Here is a 26,132-nt window from a genome sequence, read left to right as displayed (position 1 = left end):
GCACGACAAGATTGTCTCGGTATAAAAAAAACCCCAAAGTAAAACACATTATCACTTCCAACTTAAGGCTACAGAGAAGCAAGGAACGTGCCCTGTGCTAAACGCACGCAGCACGAGCCCATCGCCTTGGGCTGGGAGATCCCTCAGGCGTTATGCCGGATGCCAGGGCCAACAGCATCGCTTCCCCTCAGCAGCGCGGGCAGGCGGTGGGGAGGCAGGAGCCCTCGAGCCCCCGGCTGTGCGGGAGCCCTGCAGCCCCCACGGCCCTCGGGACGCAGTGCGGGAGCTGCTCCCACGCGGATGGCCTCTCCATGGCCATCGAGCTGGCGGCCGCGCCAGGGGATGCAGGGAGGCGCACAGGAAGCGAAACCAGGCGCCTATAAATCCTGTCAAGTCTAACGATGTTTTTGCAAGCATAGTTTCCTGCCTTCCCTCCCAAGGGACCGAACCCAAAAGATGGTTATGTCTGATCTTTAGGTAACCGAGAAACAACGTGTTTCCCAAACAAATAACCACATCGCAGTCTGACAGCATTTATTACTACAAAAGAGTATTTTATTTCCATTTTCTCTGGGTGTACTTATATCAATGTAACACTATGCAGGTCTATTATATTAAGGTACTTGCTACAGAATTAAGAAGTTTGTCCATTTGGTTAAATCTCAACATCTTTTCCTTGGCATTCCATCAGGACTCGTCATCACTTAAGCACAGGAATTAGTGGAAGTGCCAGAAATGTGCTATGAGCCTTGGAGCAGGTGCTTTTCCAATCAGAATGTGCCGAAGCTGTTGGGCTGGCAAGAGGCAGGAGGTCAGCACAAATCTCTCCATCCTTAGTTTGACAAAGGGGGAGATGCACAACTCCAGATTGTGATCAGAAGCAGATTTGCGTTTCAGGCTTAGCGTACTATTAAGGTTGCCTTCCTAGCTTTGATGCTTTCTTTGTTGTCTCTGCTTCTGTTACCATGGAAGATGTGTATTATTTTTGAGCTATGATGCAAAATGCCTTGCTTATATTCTGGAATTGTCTTATTTGTTAGGCACCTGATTCATGTCAGTACTGATATAAACTCATACAAACCATGCCTGAAGTATTACCCACAGTGTGTCCATCCATTCCAAGTCAGATACTACGGGTCACAGGGAAGTCTCGTATGCATTGCAGGTGAATATACATATGAGCAGTACAGGAATCCCTGGATAAATATGGCACTTGTACAGATTTTCCTGGATGTCACAGAGTTAGGAAACAATTTTCCCTTAGCTGACGCATTTCTAAAATACTGTGATAAGGTTTGGGGAAATACACCCCACCGACTAGAGAGACAGAAGTTTAGAAAAGTCAGCAGTGCAGCTACCTGAGTTTGGTTCATTAAGTTGAAGCAATTAACAGTAATGTGATATTGTATCATTCGCTGCGAGCCTGAGGGTTGCTGCCCCACAAAAGCCATGCCGCGAATCCTGCTCGAGATAAACCAGCACAGCTCCCCAAGCACGGGGCTCGGCAAGATGATACCGGACCCAGCAGCTCAGCACCTCCAAAGTGAGTTGTCCCACCTCCTCCTCGCCCAGAGCCTGGCTGCACAGTCCTGGCTCCTCGCACCTCAGTGTCCATCACATCCTTTGGAGAGCTGATCCAGCAGAAAATTAGTCCCTTTTTTTCACCAGCTTAGTGTTTTACTGGCTTTGAAAGTTGATTTGTCCTGTGGAGGGATGAGACCAGCACCAGACCAGTAAAGATACAGGAGAAGCAGCTGGAACGTGTCGGCAGGAATGCTGAGCACGGGAGGAGGAGGGAGCAGCGAGCTGTTAGGTTGACTGAGCTGTCTCAGCAGACCAAACCCTTGGAGAAGATACAGTTATTAGAACGAAAGTGCTCCGACCAGAAGAGTTTATTCCTATCCAAGTGAATGAAGAGACACCAGCACAAGGCACTTCATACTCATGTCACGGTGTCCACATGAGCGGTTGCACTGGTATCACCGGTAACAAAGCACCCTCCGTATCCCCTAAGTGACGCAGTTACAAAACCGGCGCAGGAGGCTCCAGCCTTCGGCTATGAGGAGTGCAGAACTTCCACTCAGAAAACAGACCACAAGCTACACGTGAAACAGCATTAGACACAAAATAAATTAGGGATTTGAAACGCTACATCTAGGAATATAAAGATGTTTTTAAAGAATTGTAATCCCGTAGTTCAAATGTAAGAGAATTGTACAGCTCCACCGATTACTTGGACATTTTAAACAGTTTACATTCATCAGGGACAACAGCACTTTGGTTTACATAATTAGGTTAATATGAGCGATGAAGCATTCCTCTCCCTCACATTACATCCAAGTGAGATACATTTAGGATATATAAACTGCCAAGCTGTTCCATAAGAGCATTCCACGAGTGTGGGGAGCTCTCACCACAGCTACCTCAGTTGTAGCTCTTTAAAAGAATGAGATCCAACGCCTTTAAGAAAGCTTGCTTTGATTCCTTCACGCTTGACCCACTTCTGATTAATCACATGGATCTTCTCCAGAACGTAGCCAAGCGCAAAAAATGAGTCTGCCTCAGTGCTGTGCGAGCCCACACACCCGACTGCAGAGCACACCCTGGATTAATGAGGAAATTCCCATTATGCCTTTGTTCCAAGCTCAAACTCAGCTTAGCTGTAGCTCGAGACACGCAACAGCAGTTACAGAACACTTCAGAGCAACCGACCTGACAATCATAAAACAGTTCTTTTACATAACTTGAAACACTCAGCAACTCGAGCTCTGCAATATATGAACCACTGCCTCCTAGAGAAGTATTTATTCCTGGATATCCCCATGAAGCAGTTAGCCAGTGCCTGCGTCCGACTCAAACAGGTGTTCTGGGATAGGATGAAGAGCTCTCCCAGCAAAAGACTTTACTACCATATGGTTATTTTTGATTAGCTTCACTTAGCCATCAAGCAGCACTTGAGTAATCATACCTGCCAAACTTGCCTAAACGAAAGCAAATGGCTGGATTAAACGAACAACTGAACATGGCTTCAGAAGATAAAGTTCTCAATCAGATGCATAATCATTACAGATTTTTACATTGTTTTAAAAAGCAGACTTCCAACTGTGTGAGCTCCAATTTAATTACCAGCTGGGAGACGAAAACCCAGCCTTCGCCCACCTCTGGTAGGGCAAGACTTCTGAGCAGCTCATGTATTCATTTAAGGTCATTTCTGTAAACCTGCAAATGTTCCTGCGCTGAGCTTGGTTCTATGATACCTGAGCTCAATGAAGGAGCGTATTTGATGCTGTTTCCTTGTCAGAAGCTTTACAAACTAAACACGACTGCAGTTTTTCTGGATCCCGTTCCTGCCAGGAGCCAAGCGCCCCTGCAGGGAGCAGAACCGAGAGAGCAGAGGGCGCTTTCTGCCTTGCATGATGGGGTGTTCAGAGGAGGACGGGGATCTGTCAAGACAGTGTTTCATCTCCCTGGGTTGACATTTCCAACACAGTGTGTTCACTGCACCCCTTCCATTCAAGTCAGCAGGGAATGGGCAGCCACACCCCATTGCACTGTTTGGGAAATCTTCAACACGAGTCACTTTGGTCCTGACTCCTCCATGAACCGTGACCTTACTCCTGCTGCACCCGAGAGAACATCACTCTTGGCACAGTGTGTGAACGGAGAGCTAGACTCAACCTGCCAAAAGGCCCTGAGGAGCTCTACATGTTCCCTCAAACCCGTTATAAGCATAAAGAACCTCTTGTACTTGCTTTGACCATCTGAGAAAACCATGTCATAAATAGAAAAGGAGAGTCAATCCAGGTTTGATCTTGGTAGATGTTGAAGACCTACTGCCACTGAAGAAAAGAGGAAACAAGGCATTCAACACCTCCAGCACCACCCATTGAAGACCATGTCGTAAGCGATTAACAATAACCAGGAAGACAATATAAACATCTATTACAAATTATGCAACCCAAAGCATACAACTTCAACATGGTTCCCCTGTTGGGATTAGGCAAAGGAAAATAAAAAATCAGCAGATAAAACCATTTACTTTTACCAGTAAAAATTAAGTTACAGCCACCCTCGTTCTCAGGGCAAAACAAACTTAAAAAATATCTTAAAACGGTGAAAAAATACAAGAAAATTTTATTTAAAAATATATGTACTCCTTACTCCAAATCTGTTTGTACAGAAAGCGCTTGTTTGAAAAAGGAAAAAGTAATGACAAAGTAAATGCATATTCAGAGTATGCACTTTCTACAGCGTATTTGGTAGGAGCGTTATCTCTGTAAATCTGAGCGCGAGGAAGTGAGTTATTCGGCTTTCATTTGTTCCCTGACATCAGAAGGCAACGTTTCAAACAAGGTGTCCTCTACAATGAAACCAGTCCGCTTCAGAGCCCGACATTCACCGAGCTCCGGCGGGAGGATTTCCAAGTGATTGCCTTTAATATCCAAGTGGGAGAGGACCCCCAAATTGCCAATTTTAGGTGAAAGGACCGACAAGTTATTTTTCCCAATTTTTAGGGTCTTAAGTTTTTTGCAGAAGTACAGTTCATCTGGCACGCTCTCCACTTTGTTGCACATGATGGAGAAGTACTGTAAACTCTGCAGAACTCCGATTTCAGGTGGGATAAAGCGAATGTCATTGTAAGACAAATCCAAATATCTGATCTTGTTGCATAGGAAAAGGTGGGATGGAAGAACCTCTATCTTGTTGTGGCTGAAGGAAAGCCGCTCGAGACTGGTGAGTTTCTTTATATGCTCTGGGATGTATGTGATGCTGTTGTGCCACAGCTTTAGGATTGTCAGTTTTCGCAGGTGCTGAAAACTTACTATTTCTTCAATGGATTTGAGGTTGTTTTCCTTTAGATCCAATTCCTGAAGACTGAGGAGGCTGAAGACTGCATGAGGTATGCGCTCTAAATCACAATGGACCAATTCCAGCTGTGTCAGGTTGGCCATCTTCTTCAGGTTGTTGAGCATCACTAACTTAGTGCCATCGTTATGGATGCACAGTTTTTGCAGGTGACTTGAAACATCGACGGCAGATTGTGGGATTTTGGTCAAATTACTTTTTATGTAAAGAACTTTAAGGCTTTTCAGTTCCCGAAAAGACTCCAGTGTAATGTTTTTGGAAACATCGTGACTTAGGGAACCAATCAAATAGAGCTCTTCCAAACTCCTGAGGCCATACATCCAGTGTGGAAGTTCTCTGATGTCATCAAACTTGACGCTCAAGATCTTGAGATTCCGTTTCAGGAAATTCAACGCGGTGCTGTGGACCTTCACGGTGCACTGGTGTAATGAGAGCTCCTGGAGATTTTCCAACTGCGCAATGGCTGCTGGTATCATTACGTTATTAATTATTTCAAGTTTTAATGACTGCAGCTCAATAATTCCATAAACCGTGTCTGGTAATCCAGAGAGCATGAAAAGCTGTAGCTCCTTATGGTTATGGGAGTTCAACTGCATCCTCTGACGCAGTTTATCCTCAGTCCACTCATTGTTCAGGTTCATCTGTTTCAGCTTATTTTCACTGACTTCTGACAGGAAGACAGCAAACCTCTTGGAATAGAGGGGATCATACTGATCGATCATATGGAGCATAAAAGCAAAGTCATTCTTGACATCTGGGATATCATTAATTCCCGTCTCTTGCCGAACGTATTCAAAGGAATACTCTTTCAGTGAGCGGTAGAACAGCCAGTACAGGGTATAAAGGCATGTGAGGCCGTAGATGCTCACAAAGCACAGGTAGCAGTAGGAAAGTTTAGAGAACAGATGTGCCATCGTGTGATTACAGCAGAAATTCTTATACCCCGTCATGTCTTCAATATCGACATTACAGTCTACTGTAAAATTAACTTCCGAGACAAGCGCTGTGTTGTAAGCAATAATAATAAGGAACTTAATTACCTTAAGTACAGTCTGGCGAACGTACATGACATAGAGTATATCGCCCTCCTCGACGTGCAGCCTGAATTTCTTCACCTTTTCAAACAGCGCTTTGGCCTGTTCACCTTCTTTCTTATCTAATGCCCCGGGCGCTCCCTTATCCACAACCAGCTTCTCAGGGATGGATTTTAAAGACTGGGTCTTGACCAAAGTGCCTTCAGTGGTTGTCTGGATAGTGTTAGACTTGTTTATGTTGTTCTTCCTGTTATCCTTCTCTTCAGAGTCTTCTCCTGACACTTCGGATAAGGCTCTCGTTGTCCAGGGGGAATCAAAACATTTCCCGAGGATTGAAATGAAGTGTTCAATTTTGGAGCTCGATCCAGGGAATTTGAACCAAAAGTTACTACACAGCATGAAGACCAGGGTGTGGATAAGGACAAGGTAAGGGAAGTACTTGGCGTACCAGTGCAGGGCACGCTCATAGCACACCTGGTTTATAAAGCTGTACTGCTGAAGGTCCAGATCAGTCTTCAGTCCTTTCATTTCAACTGTAGCCGGAGGGGTGGATGGCTTGGGTGGAGGAAGAGAGGTCGTATCTGGGATTGTGTTAAACGCATTTGAACTATTATATAGGTTCTGGCAAGGCTGGAGGCGCTTTGGAAGGCATATTATCTTGTCTTGCATGACCTGGAACACACAAAAAGATATCTTTTAAACTGGTGCACAGTGGTGGCAGCACCAATGAGTCACTGTCCATGGAGCTCCTCCAGCCTCCAGGCATTCCTCCCCACACCCCGGCACATGATAGCCCCACACAGGCTGGGCTATCATGACGACGACGATGATGATTATTATTATTATTCCCAACAAGACTCTAGTTCTACATGCCAAGAAGTAGGTCTCCCCAGTCTATCTATGTGAGCTTTCCATAATTTGAATAGGACACTGAAATAATCCAGAAAAAGGAAAAGTCTGGGTGATGCTTCCACAAAAGATCAGACATCTCCTGCATTGCTTTCCCTGGAGACAGACTGCTCTTGCCAGGTTATTTACCCTGGCTACATGATGTCCAGAGATAGGTTGGGTTTGAAAGCAGTGTAACTGGATTCACGTGGCTGTTAACCTACTGTGATGTCTTATCACACAGAAAACTGCTGACAAAGAGCGACTGTAGGCATATCTTTGCTGGAACATTATTAATCTTCTGTCTTAATAAAGACAGATAGGGATAATGGAGAACTGGCAGCATTTGTGTGTATGGACATTGTTTTTATTCAGTTTCTCATACATATACACAGAGTCCTCACACCACACCCCTGGGAGGAGAAAGCAGCTCTGTCCTTCTGCCCTCCAGTCTGTTCATAATCCAAAAAAAAAAAAAAAAAGCAACTTTCTTAACTTGGGCTGTCCATCCACGCTGGCAAACTGAGGTCAGAGAGCCTTTAGGGACCCATCGCCTTTGGTTTAACCAGAGATAACAGACTGAGTTCCGTGCAAGGCGCCCTAGAGGTCTGAATGTAAAATGCTAATCCATGCGACAAACCAGGGAGCTCTGTTATGTGCCCTGGATGACTACCTGGGATTAGCCCAGACTAAGGATGTGTGTGTAGTGGAGACGTATCCTTTGTCATGATGGTGGCTGAAAGCATTAAATAGAGGGTATGCGACAAGAGCCACCCAGATCAGACCCTCCTTGAGGATCCACCCCGGTGCAGGGAGATGCTGAGATGAGGCCACATGTGTTTTGAACAATATCAGTGCAGCAACTATTGACACACCAAAACCTCCAGCGGTTAATCTTTGTCTGTAAAGGTACATTCTGATACACATCAGAAATTTGGGACATGGTATGTGAAACTCTTGGGTGATGTAAGTGAGCAAACTATCCTGAAACAACAGCTCTGTCTGTGTGCCCCTTTAGCGCCATTTCTAAGTCATGCCAAGAAACATGAGATCCATGCTTCAACAACTATTATAACTTCCTATTTTTGCGGAGTCCATCCCAAAAAGTACTTTCCATTGCTTTTCAGCCTTTGGTTCTTCAGTAAAATGTAACAGTGAGTGACAGTAATGTCAACTGTTTATATGTGAACATCCTCACAGATGCTTTGGAATGGAAGAGATATAACGCGAGTTGTGGGTGGCACTAACAAAATAAGCACAGTCATTTCAAATCCCATTGAAGCATAAAACCAGAAAGAATATCAACATTCAAAAAATAAAGAAAACCAGAAATTACAAAAGTACGTTTTCTAAACAGGAAGACAGTAACAAAAAAGAACTTAAGTCAACCATCTGTTTTGTTACGCTGAATTGTGGTGAAAACAGGCATCCAGGCACAAACCAAACCAACAGCCCTTATCTGAGCTGGCACCACTCCATCAGCTCCAGCACAACTGCTGATTTACAGCTGGTAAAAGTCTGCTCTGGGTTATCTGATTTTGCTACCTAAACAGCTTTAATTCTGGGACCAGCAAATGTTTACTTTGTTCCCAGTGAACCCAAGAGATCAAAGAAGATGTGATACCGTCCTTCCACAGACCTTCCTCGTTTGTGGTGTTTTTTCAGCATCCCCGACAGCACCCGCCTCGCCTCCGTCCCATTTGATTTACCTGCAGCGTGCACCCAAACACACCGATCATCAGCATGGCGACCGAGAGATAGTCCGTGAACACGTCCCACCAGGGCTTCAGCACCCTGAACGCCGGCTGCTGCTCCGAGAACTGCCGGAACTCGGTCACGGGAATCATTGTCCTGCAAAAGAGCAAGGCCAGCACTCAGCCTCCTGCAGCTCGTTCCCCCCACACTCTATGCAAGACAGGACTGCTGTGAGGTTTGAAAAAATCTGGACAGGAGAGGCCCAAGATGTGGCATAAAAGTTATAGGCAGCGATGAGGTCTCCCCTCAGGCTCCTCTTCTCCGGGCTAACCAGCCCCAGGGCCCTCAGCCACCCCTCAGAACCCCTGGTCTGCAGCCCCTTCCCCAGCTCCGTTCCCTTCTCTGGAGGCACTCCGGCCCCTCAATGACCTTCTTGTTCTGAGGGACCCAAAACCAACCCCAGGATTCGAGGTGTGGCCTCACCAGCACTGAGTCCAGGGGGATGATTACTTCCCTACTCCTGCTGGCCACCCCACGGTTGATCCAAGCCAGGATGCTGCTGGCCTTCTTGGCCACCTGCGCCACTGTGGCTCTTGTTCAGCCACCACCAACCAGCACCCCTGGGTCCTTTTCTGCCAGGCAACTTTCCAGCCACTCTTCCCCTTCTCTGCATTTTCAGCCTCACCTCTTGGGTCAATGAGACCTTCTGAATCCTTGAAAATCAGCCCACTCTGTGGATACTTGAGACATTCAGCTTTATACACATCAATTTTCATCTAAAACTCTTGTCCTGCGCTCAGATTTCAAAGGCCCTTTGAGCTACTGTCTCTCACTCACTTCCATGTTACTCATGGTGATTTCACAGATGCTTTGGAATATTTGTGTGCACACTCACCACAGTTTTAAATTGGCTATGTTTTGTGTGCAAGTAGATAAAGTGCTTCAGCTAACTAAAATTACGAGCAGATCAAGGGCTTTATCTTCACCTCAGATGTCGAGGCTTACATCACCACCTCCTCTGAAAAATGAGCTAACACTCGAGCAAGTCCGGGCAAAGCTACGGGTTTTCAGGCCAACAGCACATTGTGTAACTGAATCCCTGAGATAAAACCAGTACCGAAACTCCCTGGGAAGTTAGGATGGATAGATAAATTTGCATGGGAATGGAACAAAAACACTCCTGAGAGCTACTGGCAATTTTTTTCCTTTAACTAATGTTGTAAATGCTCACCACAATCACTTCATATCAAAGAGTCTGTGATCCTGCTGCAGCTGAGCACTGGGACCCATCGGGGTGGGTTCGGTGCATCCAGCTGTGCACACCCTTAGCCATAAGCACACACTTCCCGATCTGCTGCCCAGAGACTGAAAGGATTCAGTTTGTTCAGAACCAGAGATCCGGCAGGGAAGGATTCAGGCTGCAACCCGTCACAAGCATACGGCCATCCCAAGAATTGATAACCCACTCCCACTACAGCAGCCATCCTTGAGTGGAAAGATGCTCAGCTCGACACCTCAGGGACTGCCTGCCCAGCTGAGCCTCAGCGGGTACCACCGTCCTCGAAGGCACATGGTGGTGTCTTTAAATGAACTTGGGCCGGTGGCTAAGCTGGAGCTTTGCAGCTTTCTGAGTGGGGAGCATAAAAACTTCTTAATGCTTAGCACAAAAGCTTCTTAACCCTCGCCCCTCTCACCCCCTCTCCTCTTGCCACCCTTCCCTGTTGCTCTAAGCACTTCTCAGCCAGGCAGGAGAACCCTTCTCGCCCTTCTGGAAGCTGACCCCCGGCCATGTGCCACAACGCCCGACGGAATCGCACACTCCGCTCACCATCCCCAGGAGGAAGGCAGGCTGCCCTCTGCAGCACTTCCAAATTAATAGTCCATCAGTGCAAGCGATGGCAACACAAGCCTGACTCCGCACAGTCGCACCCACACCAACAGGCCTGAATCTCTGCAGCGGTGGAGAGGGAATGCAGCACTCGGTATTAAATTACCCACAGCCAGGAGCTGCAGTTCTGGTTTCTGTGTGCCTGATCACAGAATGCTCAGCAGACCCACCAGGGAAGACGCACCTCTACAGCAGAAACCAGCTCAGGTAGCTGCTGGGACCAACCTTGGCTGCCTTCCACTTTGCGTTTAGAAATACTGGTGGAAAAAATGGATCTCATAAATTAGAGATGCCCCACGTGGCATTAGGTACATGCCCAGCACTCCTGTAGCCAAACTCAGGGTGAGGAACCCCTCCACCAGCAGCTCCCAGCAGCACCCGAGCTGGAGAACATCACACACCGATCTGTCTTGTCTCACTGCCATTGGTAAGGAATTTCCCCTCCACTTTCTTATTTCCACACAACATGCAGGTGACTGGCAATAGCGGCTGGTGAACTTTCAAAGATGATTTTTCTATCGAGCATTGAAAAACATGGAAAATTCTCCAAGGAATACATTGATACAAACATCAGCTCCTCAGTTGCCATGCAACGGTCCTGCTCAAAGCTCTGCAACACATATCCTGCCCTCAGCGTAGGTTCTGAGGCCAGTTAGCTGGCTGGAATGCCACCAGGACACGTAGGAATACCTATCAGCATTTTCTTCTCCTCCTCTTTAATAATGGCTTATGGGTTCTTTTCAACCTTCTGATGCCTCTCGAGGTCCTGTTTGTAAGTTTTTTTTCCAAAGGTACAGACAACCGGAGGATCAGGTAAGACACAACCCTGTTTCCTGCAGCGGAGGCTCTTGAGAAAACCCGAGCGCTCGTGTGCACCAAACCGCATGGAGCCTGAGCTCCGGCTGGGGCTAAGCAACTCCGTGGATCTGAGCCACGGCGTTATCCAAGTTGGCAGCACTGAAACAGGGGCCGTGCCTGACAGCAGACGGGACTGGAAACCGCCTTGCAAATCAACAGGCAGGGACAGTTTTCAAGACCGAAAATTAATTTGGCCATCGCATTCAATAGGTTCCACTCTGTATTTTTAGGGGCTTTTGATGTATTCTCTCTCTGCTTTATTTCTTCTTAGTGCTGCGGGGGGAGTTTAGATGAAGGCAGATAGTTTCTGACACCACAAATACACGCAGCTCTGCTCCCTCGTTCCCTTTAGAGGCTGCTGTGTGCGTAGCGTGACTGCTCGCCACCTGGTACCCCGGTGGATGGACCACACAGAGGCAGACCACCTCGCAGAAAGCCTCTCCGAGCTTGCTAGAAAACCCACCTGCAAGTGGAAGGTTTGCAGTCCAACACCAGATATCAAACTCTGACACTTACATTCTTTATGGTTGAAAAAGAAAACAGATGCTACTGAATGATGGCAATGATACCACACAGTAACTGCAAATAAACCAACAATGTCTAACGACGGGCAATACTTTTTAACCTCGGGAAAAAAAGACATTCACAAGAAGCTTTAAGTGGAGACTGGATGTGAAGGAGTGAGATCACTGTTTTCCAGCATCCTCTGGAGAAAACCTATTGCTTCTTCCCTTGCTGCACCAGCATTAAAGAGAAAACGCTAGGAAGAAGGAACGAGCAAAAGGATGAGAGGAAATGGCCTCAAGTTGTGCCAAGGAGGGTTAGATCGGATAGGAAAAATTTCTTTAATGATAGCGGTGAAGGACTGTCAGAGGCTGCCCAGGGCAGCGGTGGAGTCTGCAGCCCTGGAGGGGTTCAAAAAGCATGCAGACGGGGCACTTTGGGACATGGTTCAGTCGGCACAGTGGTGCTGGGCTGACGGCTGGGCTGGATGAGCTTATAAGTCTTTTCCAACCTCAGCGATTCTATGTGTAGAGAAGTGTAAAGAAGCCTAGGCACAAAGTCACTTCATATCGGTCTCCCTCTTCCCTCTGGCTTCTGCCCAGCTCTGCCCATCCAGCGATCCAGAGGACTGCTCTAAGCAGTGCCTCCGAGGTCTCAGAGAGGCCCATCAGGTCCTGCGGCTCAGAGCAGTCCTGCAAACCCACCCCTGGCCGTGGCCGGAGCGCAGCAATCCCCCACCGCGACAGCCAGAGCCGCACCACCACCAGGCTCATTCCTAACACACAGACCTGGGCGGTACAAAATAAAGCAATTCACTCAATCACGAATTTAAATCAATCCAACCAGAGATGCTCACACTGCAGCCCAAACCACAGCAACCGGGGACAGCACACTGGCTTCGGTGGATTCTTGTCTCTGCTTGTAACAAGGAGATAAAAGAAAAGGAGTTCAAGATTTCAGCTGGGGAAAACGAAGACAGCGTTGCTAATTTCAGTTTGCTCATGTTCAAAACGCTATCTAATGTCGCAACACATGGTAGCTGAAATGTGGAGTCTGATTCACGTTAAATACTATTCTAATCTACTTTAGGAAATGCTGAATTCTAAATACTGGATAATTTTTTCAATTAAAATCAGACCTCGTTCTCTTTTTTTCTCTCATGCAATTCTAATAATCCTCAGCCTCTAGAGAAAAGGAAACCGCATATGAGATAAATCATCTGGTATTCAGCTGCCAGAAGGAAATAAAAAAGGAACTTGGATTAAAAATAAATTGTACTGGCTGTTAAGCAGCGCTGCAGAAAAGAGCTGAGGTTTGCCAGATTAAATAAAAAACAAACAAAAAAAACCCCAAAATCTCCAAAACTGAGGGGATAGAAATTAGTAGGGCTTTTTATTATTCATAGAATCACAGAATCATTGAATAGTTTGGGTTGGAAGAGATCTTAAACATCATCCAGTTCCAACCACGGGCACGGACACCTCCCACTGGTTCAGGCCGCCCATTATTTTTTTAATTTAATTATTATTATTTATTTATTTATTGTTTTAAAATCTCTAGGAAATATAGAAAACTCGATGAGCGAAAAGAATACAAGTAAAACGAGACACTGGAATCCAGGCACAAGGGAGGCGGGATATTCACTCCAGCAGGAAAACTGACCGCAGGGATGAGTGTGCATGCATGACAGGAGCAAGACACAACGACTCAATGTGACCTAAAAGAACCGAGGAGAATAAATAGAACGAAGTCAGAGAGAAAAATACTGGAAAGAAATCAGACCGAATAAATCAAGAGATTGAATCAAAGGATGATAGTGAAACGGCCGCACTGTGGAGCAAACCGGCTCCTCGCAATCGGCCTTCGTCAGGGGGAATAAAGGAAAGCACTGGGACGGTTCCGAAGGAATGACGGCTCCTGCCAGCGCAGCTCAAGAGAAAAGCGAGTGTGTTCTACAGACCCGGCACCCGCGTGACACGTGCTGCAGAAAAGAAGGGAAATTAGTTCGTTAACTTCCTGCCCAGTGGCAGCTCAGAGGCTGCTCGGGCAGCAGGGGGGTTCTGGGCAGCACGGTGCCCCTCGCCCAGCGGCACAGACGGGCGCTGGGGCAGAAGCAGCCGCTGTGCCACCAGCGCGGGGGCACAGAGGAGCACGGCGCCCAGCTCCAGCCGCGGCTGTGCCACCCACAGCGCGGCCAGCAGAGCCCCATGGGCAAGAACCAGCCTTGGCGAGCTGCTCCCTGCCTCGTGGCCCCTGAAGCTCCGTCACCTGCCTTGTGGCACCGTGCAAGGGACGGTCAGAGACACGGCCACCGTGCCAGGTGGGCAAATGCTTGAGACACAACAGTTCATACACTCAACCTGTCCGAGCTGCGTGTGATACATCCCTTCGTGAAGCTGTGTCCATCCTGCATCTTGGGAGATGCTTTACAAGTTAAAAAATACATTGGTACTCGGAGAAGAGCCCCAAACAAGCCCGCTCTCGGCTTCTAACAGCTCCCAGGTCCCACACTCCAGCTATCGCCAGGTGACGGCTGCTGTTCTTAAGAAGATCCTCACAGAGTAACTCCATTTTTTGAAGGAGTGTAGCTGCGAGGATGGGCACCAGCCTACGGCAGCACTGCACGGTCTGCTGCTGGACCACGCTGGTGTGACCACACCGTGCTGCTCCTGATCCAGTGGAGCCCCTGATCCAGTGGGAGGTGTCCCTGCCCGTGGCAGCGGGTGGGACTGGATGGGCTTTGAGGTCCCTTCCAACCCAAACCATTCTCTGATTCTACGATGTTGTGTCACCTTCCTCAGACACAGGATCAGCATCACCACCTCCTGAGAGAGGCGCTGACTCCAAGCAAGTCCCAGACGCTCTGGACATGGGCCTGATCCCCCAAAGGGAAGGAGCTCTTCCCCTTGGCGTGAGGATCCCTGGGCTGTTGGCCGCAGGATCACAACCACAGCCTGGCTGACTGTGCCGGGAAGGGTCAAGGAGAAGTTCTCAAGAAGCAATTCAGGCTGGGACTGCTCAGTCTTTCAAGTCAGAGATCTACTGAACGGAGAAAGTGCTGGGCCAGGCAAACCGCCCCCCCCCTCCCGGCTCTTTTAAACCATACTGCATGTGTTAGGATAAATGATGAAATGCCTTTTGGGAACAGCACTGCAAGGAGGCCTCCGGGTTGGTTCCCATACATGATTTAATGCATATTCATCTTCATTAAAGCAACAGAGCACAGCACACGAGGAGCCTGTGACCCAGCAGCAGGGACTGAGCAGAGCCCGAGCTCCGCGGGCTGCACCCCTGCTTTACGCAGGAGTTGGCTCTGCACACCCCAGGCACGACACCCCACTCTCCAGGGTTCTAAACATTTGTCACTCTGCCTAAACACCGTAAGGTTGTTTTTCAGGTGGTTCTGTCCCGTCTGGCCTTGGCCGCCTCGGGCCAGGAGTGCTGCTCAGGACTGAGCCTGGGGCTGCACCTAAAAGCAGAATTGTGTATTCTTATTTTCCCTGAATGGGGACAGCACACTGAAACAGTTAAATAAGCAGGGATATGGGAGTTAGAATCAGGATGCTTTGGGATGGAGGGGACCTTTACAGGCCGTCCAGCCCAACCCCCTGCAGGAGCAGGGACACCTTCAACCAGATCAAGTGTCTCAGAGCCTCATCCAACCTGAGCTGGGTTGTTTCCAAGGACGGGACACCCACTACCTCCCTGGGCAACCTGGGCCAGTGCCTCACCACCCTTACTGCAAAAATGTCTTTCTTACACCCAGTCTAAATCTCCCCTCCCTCAGTTTAAACCCATTCCTCCTTGTCCTGTCCCAACAGGCCTTGCTAAAATGGTTCACAGTGACGTATTCTTACATACGCAATTTAAGCCCATCGCTCTACACAGAGTCGCCGGGGTTAGGGCCACAGCCTCCTCCGGCCAGGGACGCCGCTCAAGTGGCTCAGTATTACTACCATCAGTCATAGCTCCTGCTGGCGACAGCTTTGCCACGTTTGTATTTGTGGGTGGGGTCCCTGAAATGATTATAAGGACAAAATTGCCCACTTTAAAACAAAATTCAGATGAAGATCTCACCAGCCATCGCTCAAACCATTTCTATTCATACAAACAAGCTTAGGGAAACAACACTGAGCTGTGAAAACTACAGAACTCGTGGTCTTTTTATATCAAACTTTCCAGGGCCCCGTGCCCCCAGATTTCGCCCGTATACCAGGGATGCGCCTCTCAGTGCCGCGCGAGCAGCTGCCCACAGCTGGCCGATCTATCAGCCTTCGGGAGCGGCGGGTTTGCAGGCAGCCTCTCATCTCAGCCGCCGAACGCTTCATCCTCAGCACGTGCCGAGGAGCCCCTCGCAGCCCCTGGCGCTGCCCGCGCCGGCATCGCCGATCACAGATAACCACCCTGCTCCCCGCCCTCGCCCAGCCGGGAGAGGACTGAAAGTGGACCCAGGGACAAGGCACCGAGTCTGGAAAACTGAGATTAGACGGAGGGAGGAATACGATGATAAGGGCTGGAATTAGCAACTCATAATTCCCAGGGGGGTGATGTTCCATGCTTATCTCTTCACACACACGTAGGGCAGTGAAATAACATCTGAACTGCCCTCATGGGAAATATCTTGCTCTATGTTTGCATGACCAAAACCTCCAGCACTCTGGGAAGCGCAGGTACGTGCTCAGTCCCCAGGTAACCAACGATATCAGCTCTGCTTCCAATGTCTCCCTGTATTGGAGGCATTCCAGGGACCAGTGTCCCTGCCAGGCTTCACAGCCAGGGGTGTTTCCTGTAACAGAAATCATTAAAAAATAAACCTCAAGCTGTCACATTTTGATCGGAAAAACTACTTGGAATGCTGGCTATTTGGGAGCATGGCAAAAGAAGTTATCACATGCTGCCAGTTTTTCCAACATGACGAGTTCTGTTGATTCTAACAGAGATTTTCATAGGAAGAAACATCATCATTCTGGAGTAAGAAACACAAACAAATGATGCTGCTGCTTAAACATAAATCCCGCTAAGGAACTGCAAAGCTATTAAAAACAAACCATTTGTATCCAAATAATTGTTTTTAGTAGTCAATGTGTTTACTGTACTTTCAAACAAACTACTTGGAATTCATCTTCTCAGGGCTGAGGCTGGTGGTGAAATGTCTCATAGAATCATGGAAAGCTTTGGGCTGGACCTTCACAGGCCATCCAGTCCAACCCCCCGCAGGAGCAGGGGCAACTTTAATTTCATGAGGTTGCTCAGAGCCCCATCCAACCTGACCTTGGATGTTCCAGGGATGGGGCCTCCACTGCCTCCCGGGGCAACTTGGGCCAGTGCCTCACCAGAAATTCCCAAAGAAACACGAGAGCATCAGTCCAGAATCCCCACGGGGACTCGGCTGTGGGATCCCTGCGCTCCTGTTCTGGGCACACCACATCACCCTGCCGAGCTGCTGCTTCTCCAGCTGCAAAACAGAAAGGTGTCTACTCTCTCTGCTACCTTCGGCGGGAAATACTAATTAATAGTACTGTAAAATCATAACCTGCGACATTGTCCTGTTTCCCACAATGGCTGAGTGTAAACAGATCGTGTGCCAAAACTTCCCTGCAAAGCCGCTGGAGTTAATTTGATTTCATACCACATATCAGCAAAATTATGTCACAATCAGTATTGGTCTGCAGCCTGGGGAGCAGACAAAATGGATTGAGAGCAGCCCTGAGGAGATGGACTTGGGGTGCTGGAGGATGAGAAGCTCAATATGAGCCGGCAATATGTGCCTGCAGCCCAGAAACCCCCGTGTCCCGGGCTGCACCCAGAGCGGTGGGACCAGCAGGGACGGAGGGGATTCTGCCCTTCTGCTCCGCTCTGGGAGACCCACCTGGAGCCCTGTGTCCAGTTCTGGAGTCCTCAGCACAGGGAGGACATGGAGCTGTTGGAGCGAGTGCAGAGGAGGCCACGGAGATGATCCAAGGGCTGGAACAGCTCTGCTGAGGACAGGATGAGGGAGTTGGGGTTGTGCAGCCTGGAGAAGGGAAGGCTCCAGGGAGACCTTAGAGCAGCTTCCAGTGCTGAGAGGGGCTCCAGGAAAGCTGGGGAGGGGCTCTGGATCAGGGAGCGCAGGGAGAGGAGGAGGGGGAACAGTTTTCAGCTGAAAGAGGAGAGACTGAGATGACATCTTAGGCAGAAATGTTTTGCTGTGAGGGTGGGGAGGCCCTGGCCCAGGTTGCCCAGAGCAGCGGTGGCTGCCCCATCCCTGGAGGGGTTCCAGGCCAGGTTGGATGGGGCTCGGAGCCCCTGATCCAGCGGGAGGTGTCCCTGCCACCCAATCACCAGCACAGTCACAACTCAGCCACTGGAAAGCCGCCCTCCACACCAGCTGCCACAACTGAGCATCCCCAGCGCCACAGCTCTGCGAGTCCGCAACCACGGGCAAGACTCCAACAAATCACCAAGGATTTAGTTGCTTGGGAAGACTGAAAAGGGTGCGACTTCCAGGAACCTGCTGAACACCAAGTCCTTCTCCACTCCTACCCCTGTGAGTTCCTGAGCCCCACACCGCAAGCACCCAGCGTACGTTTGGGTTCGGGCTGGGGCTCTGCTCGGCACCGGGAGGGAGAGCGGCAGCTTCAGCAGCAGCCGTGAATCCCCCTGCTCTGCTGCCGGGGCTGTCGCCACCATCCACCCTGGCAGGGGAAGCTCAAAGGCCTGAATCCAGAACTTGGAGGAGGCAGAAGAGACGTAAAGAGAAGACAGAAGGGACGTAAAGAGGAAGCAACTTTAATAAATTGCATTTCAAAATACGTGGTGCAATTTCCACCTACACACGCTGTAAGCGCCTCCCTGGCGACAGATCCCAGACAATACCCTTGTTTGTTTTAACTGAGTCACGGTACTTCTCCACGTATTACACACCAAAAAGACTCCCCGTTGTCAGCAGCTCATTGACTTTGACTTGGCTGAACTGAAGACAAAAAGCCGTTCAGGGCCAGATCCTGACAGATAAAGGCTGGGTGAAACCCACGGGAGTTCTGTCCGTCCCAGACACATCGGCTGTGGGGAGATCTGGCTCTGCTGAGCTGTTTGTCCAAATCTAAAGAGGAGAACGCTTTACGCATTTCCATGTCAAAGACCACTTCAAAGGCATGACGCACCATTTCTCAGCTCTGGGAGTAACATTCTTGGTTTATCGGGGCTATCACTCATGCTTTCCAGCACTGCAAAACGTTCTGGACGCGAGTGCGAAGCTTTAGCAGCAAACTGAGGAAGAAACCATCCCATAAGCAGCATTTTAGCACTCCTGAACTATGTCTAAATGGTTGAGAAAAGTAAGTTTACATCACATTTTGATCAAAGACACACCAGGTTTTCCACAAACCCTTCTTTAACCTACTCAGATAATGCAGACAGAAACAATGCCATAGGACAGGCGATATTACACAAACCAGAGCCATTCACTGCCGAAGGAACAGTCGGGGGCCTGGGGCTGATACAAGTGCTCATAATAAAAAATGCCCGGCTGCTATAATTAAACATTAATTCCTAATTGGGACAGGAAGCACAAAGGGTCTATTCTGAGTCTTAAGCAGCTCAACCATCTGAAAAGTTAGTTAAAAACTTTTTATGTGGTGACTGAGCCAAAAAAACATCAAAGAAACGCCTGTTTTCACCATTTGTGAGACTTTTTCACATAAAGGCTCTTTTCTGCTCCCACTCACATGCTACACAAGAGAGCTTTCTAAACTTTGTGTCAGTCGTATAAAACATGGATCCCAAAATGCCTGGATAAACGCACAGGTATTCCCAGCCCAGAGCACAGCTGAGGTGTTTTCCTCCCCCAAAACCACCCTTTGTGACAAAAGTCCCCAATGGTAAAAATAAAGCTCACAGTCTCGTCCATGCTCTGGAAAGAATAACAGATAAATTCAAGCAGATATAATGGAGATGGTCTACACATAGAGTCACCGAGGTTAGAAAAGAGCTCTAAGCTCATCCAGTCCAACGTCAGCCCAACACCACCGTGCTGACTGAACCGTGTCCTCAAGTGCCACGTCTGTACGCTTTTTGAAGCCTTCCAGGGATGGAGGCTCCACCACTGCCCCGGGCAGCCTCTGCCAGGGCTTCACCACTCTTTCAGTAAAGACATTTTTCCTTATATCCAATCCAAATCTTCCCTGGCACAACTCTCGTCCTATCACTTGTTACTTGGGAGAAGAGACCAACACCTGCCTCAGCACAACCTCCTTTCACGGAGCTGCAGAGAGCAATGAGGTCTCTTCATACTCAAAGATAAACACGAACAGCTACAGAATCAGAATCACTATTCACACAAAACAGTTTTTCAAACCATAAACTTCTGAGGTAGGAAAACCAGAGCTATCTGCCTAAATTCTCCATCGGACTCTCTCAGCACAGCATCCAGCCCTGGATGCCCAAAGAAGGACCCTGCACCACCAGAAGGTCTGTTGCTGCATCATAAAACAGACAGAAAGGTTGAGGTACCAAGTGAGATGAAAGCAGCTGCCGGGGATGCTTCTGACCACATTAGGGCAGGTGTGCAGGTTTTGAAACTGTGTTGTCATGGGTAAATGGTAGCAAAGATCAAATGCTCTTTCTAATCATATTACATTGAACAAAGGGCTATTCCAACAGCATTGTCTGTGAAATCCCCGCTTGCACGAAAGCGACCTACCCCTGAGCCAGTTCATCAAGCACTCGCATCCACTGGTAAATGAGATCCCCAAGCAGAACACGAAACTTGCTTTCAGACATGAACCCATGCTTGGGAGCTGTTGCAATCTGCTGTAAATCACACATATACTGGGATCTCACACAGCTACACACTCAGGGCAGGGCTCGACCGGTGCTCTGCTGCACCATGTGCTTCAGAGCAATTCATAGGATCACAGAATGGTTTGGGTTGGAGGGGACCTCAAAGCCCACCCAGTCCCACCCCCTGCCATGGGCAGGGACACCTCCCACTGGCTCAGGGGCTCCAAGCCCCATCCAACCTGGCCTGGAACCCCTCCAGGGATGGGGCACCACCACTGCTCTGGGCACCCTGGGCCAGGGCCTCCTCACCCTCACAGCAAAACATTTCTTCCTACAATCTCATCTCAATCTCCTCTCTTTAAATCATTCCCCTCATCCTATCAATTCATCCAAGCTCCCGCCTCGCTCTTGGTGATGAATAAATAGAACCGGAAATGTTCTCAGCACTTCAGCAGACTTTCTGCTCACTCGTCCAATGTTGGATTCCCATCAGCACAAAAGCACCGTGTGCTGTTGCTGCTGAAGGTAGACACGAGCTGGGGCTCCACTCTCAGCAGGTCACCGCTTGGTCTGGGATTTGAAGTTAGCATAAAAGGTTGGACGTGGCTTCCCTGAAAGTCAGTGGAAAAGATAAAAGTTTACTTTGACAGAGGGAGAAATGAGTTTTTAGTGCTGCTCTACAGGACTGAATGTTTTCACATACGCTGGTTCAAACTCAGTGGAACTTTGCACGCTTGCCGTGACAGCAGCGTCAGCAACTTTCCACGGAGAACGGTGCCATTCTGCACTTCGGAGGGGGTTATTTGGATTACTTTAAAACCAGGAAAAAACAGGCACTGTCACTTAAAGCAGGATTCCCCCAAACAAGTGGAAATCATGCAAAACCCAGACACAGCACTACCCCACCTTTTAGAAAACTGATCCAGTGCTAGATTGTAAATTGATCCTTCCCGGGAGATGGACACAACCTCCATCCTGAAAAAAAGTCATCCTGGTCCAAGCCTACAGCTCTTGGATGACAGAGCTGCAAAGTTTATGCCGTGTCTGATCAGCTGTGCGTGTCAGGCATCAAAATGTAAAACCAACGCAGGGCAGGAAAGCCGAGCCGGGGTCTGTCGGGCTCGGAGGCTGCTCTACGATGCTCTGCGTGCCTGCAGCTGGGAGACAGCGAGGCCTGCCCCGTAGGAGCAAGGAAAGCACGGGAGCCAACAGCATGCTCACCCACGCCCAAGGAGTGCATCAAACCCAGCACCTTCCTAGCGGGAAAGAGACCTGAGAATGAGGGAGTGCAGACACACAGCATGGGGGAAGGGTTTTCAGCTGAAAGATAAGAGATTGAGGTGAGATGTTAGGGGAGAGGTGTTCTCCTGTGAGGGTGGGGAGGACTGGATGGGCTTTATGGTCCCTCCCCACCCAAACCATTCCATGATTCCATGAAACACAAACCCGGACAAACAGCACTGTGCTATAATATGAATCTGCTCCAGAGTTTTGTCACACAAGTCCCCGGACAAACAGCTTAAAGAGGAAGAAGAGAGTAAAGTTTCCATTCTGTTGAGCACGTGAAATCCAACACTTGTTAACATTCTTCCGACAAATCACATTGGAAGGAGAATGGCTCCTTTGCTTTACTAAGGAAAGTTTTACGGGAAGCATTTTGGGGTTCTCTTTTCTTTTTCCTGAGGTAAATTGTTTCCTTTTCAGGGTTTTCCTTAACACACAGCCCCTCCCCAGCCCTTCACAGCTCAGTCATGATGAGGACAATGGCTTTTCACTACATTTTTCTGAAGAGGGAAAAAAAACCCACTGCAAAATCAAACTCCAGCTCCTGTTATTGTGAATTGTTTGGATGGTAATAGAAATTTTTTTTTTTCTTTACTTCCCGCAGCCCTGAACAAGGCCGGGGGTGGGAAGTGCTTCCTGGCGTTGAACAGGGGCCACTTCAGCCTGCGACGGAGGTCACGGACAATCGGGGGAACTGCTCCTCCCAGCACTCTGACCCACTCCGCTGCTCTGGGTCTCGCTCTGCTCTCACTGGCGCTATGGTCATCTGCAACGTTGCGTAACCCTCTCCTGAACACCAGGTAACCACTGCCCAGACCAGTCAGAGCCCCTTATCGTGGCCTCAGAAGCCAGATATCGCGGTGGGACACGGCAGCTGCGGGAAATCGGCTCCAACTGGCACGGGAGCCGGCTGCAAGGCAGCGCCGCGGCAAGGAACTTGCATGAAGGCTCCAGAGGTCTCTGATTTTGCTCCTCACGGACAACCAGTGCTGTCCTTTTCCAACACCGGGCATGCAGAGGACCGAGGCTTTTAGGCTTTCCATCAGAAAGCTGCTTTCTAAAACTGTTTACAAGTAAATAATAACAAAAAACCCACAGAAAGTCATATTACAGGAAAGCCTCCATCGGGGCCCGTTAGCACCGAGACGGGAAGAAAACAGCATCACAGCTGCCACACATTTAGTAAACTCAGAACACGACTGGAAAAGGAAATGATTCAGAAACCACAGGTGCTCAGCGCTGGGCGGCAGCGCTGGCAGCCCCCAGGCACCGGCACCAGCGGGGCAGCAGGAGTCCAAGGCCAAAAGTAGGGATCAACTCGGAACTGTGCACGGCGCGGCTCTCGACGCATTTCCAGGAGGGGAGCGAGTCAAAGGGAGCGAGAGCCACCCTCCTCGCCGCTCTCATCACACCAAAAGAAAAGCAAAAGCAGCTCCAATACACTGAGGGGAAGGGAAATGTGCGTCCTCGGGTGAATCGAGAAGGGAGATGGATTGATTGATTGATTTCCAATATTGTCATCTTTTTCTCTACTCTCTTGCAATCCCCCTCCCCATCTGCCTGTTTTTTTACAGCATCCCTGAAGCTCTCCGGGAGCAAACGCACACGTGTGCCCTCAGACAGCGCTGCTCGTAATGCTGCGGCGCTCCTCACCGCCAGCACTAACTCCAAAAGAAGGAAAAAAAATGAAAGAAGGCAAAGCCATAGCTCACATACTTATCCGTGCGATACCATTCTTTGCTGTTAGACACGTTCATCCTAGTGAAATCCTAGCAGGCTGCATTCGGCAGCCTTCCCTAAGCCTCTCATTTTGCTTGGTCAACTCTTTCCAGCGAACTGGACAGACTGCATTTCGTGAATAATGAACAAAACCGCCCATCACACTGCGACACGGCGGAGCTGCTTCCAAACCCATTTCCAATCAGCACATCTATGGTTTTTAACTCTCCCCGACAGAGGGCCGTGCTCCCCTCGACCCACCTGCAGCTCGAGGCCCCCCAGACCACCAACCCTCGACCCCTCAAAGCCTCCCTGTAACTCGGCTTGGCTTGAGGTGTTTCTTTTTCCAGGGAAAATACCATCACGGGCTCCCCGTGCCCATCTCCATGGCGACTGCTTTATCTCCCCACCACCCACCCCGCTCCAGGGAAGCCCCGCTTGGCACCCCTGGGGCTGACTGAGCACCCTGGACCGTCAGGGAATGGGATGGGGTGGGATGGGGCAGGATGGGGTATGATGGGATGGCGTGAGGTTTGATGGGATGGGGTGGGATGGGGTCCATGAGATGGGGTGAGGTGGGATGGGATGGGGGAGGTGGAGTGGAGATGGATGGGATGGGGATGGGATGGGATGGGGTTGGGGCTGGGGTTGGGGATGGGGATGGGGTTGGGGATGGGGATGGGGATGGGGATGGGGTTGGAGATGGGGTTGGGGATGGAGTTGGGGATGGGGTTGGGGATGGGGATGGGGATGGGGTTGGGGCTGGGATGGGGCTGGGGTTGGGGATGGGGAGCTGCTGCAGGCACTTCCCACACCCCTCCACAGGGAAGGCAGCGGTGATCCCAGATAAAGTTTAGCTCCCCGTTAAAGTGTGGCTCCCCCGGCGCTGCCCACGGACGGGTGCCCCGGGCGACTCCGCTCCCCCCACACCTCCCCTCCCCGGCGGGTCCCCCCTCCCCGCGGTGATGCCCCGTCCCCCCGATCCCCCTCTCTTCCCTGGATTCCCCTTCTTTCCGCTCCGTTCTCCCCACGTTACCCCCTTTTCCCCCAGGTCCTCCCTTCCCCCCTTCTCCCCCGGACCTCCCTCCCCGCGGTGATGCCCCTCCTCCCCAGGTCCGTTGCCCGCTCCCCCCCAGCAGCCCCGTTGCCCGTTTTCCCCCCCAGCGGCCCCGCTCCCCCCCAGCGGCTCCGTTGCCCGTTTTCCCCCCCAGCGGCCCCGCTCCCCCCCAGCGGCTCCGTTGCCCGTTTTCCCCCCCAGCGGCCCCGCTCCCCCCCGGGGCTCCCCCTACCCGCGGGGCCGGTCCGGGCGGGCGGCGCTCCCCGCTCATGCCGCGGCTCGGAGCGGGGCCGGGGCGGGGGCGCTGCCCGCAGCCGCTCCGCCTCCCGCGGGGCCGTGACGCACCCGGGGCGCGGGGGGAGCCGCGGGGACCGCCCCGAGCGCCGGGAGGAGCCGGGGAGGGAGGTGGGGGGGGCGGCACCGCCGCCGGGCGCGGTCCGTGCAGGGGGGGAGCGGGAGCGGGAGCGGGGCGGCACGAAGCGGGGTGGGCTTCCTCTGCCGAGCGGGGGTGGTCACGCGTGGAGGGAGCCGGGAGCATCCCCGGCATCCCCGGGGGAGCGGGATCGGCGGCGCCCGAGGGATGCGGCATGAACTGGGGATGGGCTCTGCTCCACCGGGTGGGATCTGTGCCCGGGGGGTGCTCACGCGTGGGGGGAGCCGGGAGAGCCCACGGCATCCCCGGGGGGAGCGAGACTGGCGGTGCCTGGGAGGATGCGGGGGGATAAGGGATGCAGCAGGAACGGGGGCTCCTCTGCCGGGTGGGGTTCGTGCCGTGGAAGTGGTCACGCGTGGAGGGAGCCGGGAGAGCCCACGGCATCCCCGGGGGGAGCGGGATCCGTGGTTCCCGAGGCATGCGGGAGGAGGCGGGCAGTGGGAATGGGGGAAGGAGGTGGATGTGGCATGAACTGGGGGCTGGGGCTCCTCCGCCAGGTGGGATTTGTGCCGTGGAAGTCGTCACGGGTGGAGGGGACCGGAAGCACCCATGGCATTTCCCAAGCTGATCAGTCTCGGCAAATCCCAGAGGGATGCGACTGGGTGGGAAGGCAGGGAGAGAAGGCAGGAGGGAGTAATGGATGCAGCATGAACCGGGGGCTGGGTTCTCCTCCGCCAAGCAGGATTTGTGCCGTGGGAAGCGGTCACGGGTGGAGGGGAGCTGAGAGAACCCTCAGCATCCCCAGGGGCGGTGGTGCCCGGAGGGATGCAGGAGGCGGGTGGGGCAGTAATGGATGCAGCGGGAACTGGGGGGTGGGTTCTCCTCCGCCAACGGGATCTGTGCCGTGGGATGTGGACACGCGTGGAGGGAGCCGGGAACAGCTGTGGCATCCCGAGCTGGAGCAGCCTCAGCGGTGCCCAGCGGGGCGCGGGGGTGGCTGAGCAGCACAGCGTAGGGGCTGGGACTGGGCTTTGCCCACCGCAAGTGGTGCTGGTGCTGTGGGAAGCGGTCACGGGTGAAGGGGAGTCGGAAGCGGGATGCTGCGGTCAATGCCTGGAGGATGGCAGCAGGAATTCGTATGGGAAGCCCTCGACCACAGGGCAGAGGGCCATGGGGAGTCTGTAGGGAGAGCGGGCTGTGAAGTGC

At 50.9% G+C, this 26,132-nt stretch overlaps 1 protein-coding gene across 2 annotated transcripts in view; it reads right to left on the bottom strand.

The window, feature by feature from the left end:
* Positions 1–558: 558 nt before the first annotated feature.
* Positions 559–26,132, bottom strand: part of LRRC8C (leucine rich repeat containing 8 VRAC subunit C) — a 29,033-nt gene continuing 3,459 nt past the window's right edge. Inside the window, exons 1-3 of one of the 2 annotated variants that reach the window (XM_054073804.1) lie at positions 24,786–24,915; positions 8,498–8,639; positions 559–6,572 (exon numbers count right to left, since the gene is read on the bottom strand). In XM_054073804.1, the coding sequence (XP_053929779.1) occupies positions 4,302–6,572; positions 8,498–8,635 (2,409 nt within the window). In that variant the 5' untranslated portion in view covers positions 8,636–8,639; positions 24,786–24,915 and the 3' untranslated portion in view covers positions 559–4,301. Of the gene's footprint in view, positions 6,573–8,497; positions 8,640–24,785; positions 24,916–26,132 lie in introns of those variants that run through there. The other variant, XM_054073803.1, reaches the window with a different exon arrangement.

Source organism: Cuculus canorus, chromosome 8 (assembly GCF_017976375.1).
Source record: "Cuculus canorus isolate bCucCan1 chromosome 8, bCucCan1.pri, whole genome shotgun sequence".
NCBI lineage: Eukaryota > Metazoa > Chordata > Aves > Cuculiformes > Cuculidae > Cuculus > Cuculus canorus.
The sequence above is the reverse complement of the archived record's forward strand: the minus strand, read 5'-3'. Positions and strand labels throughout refer to the sequence as shown.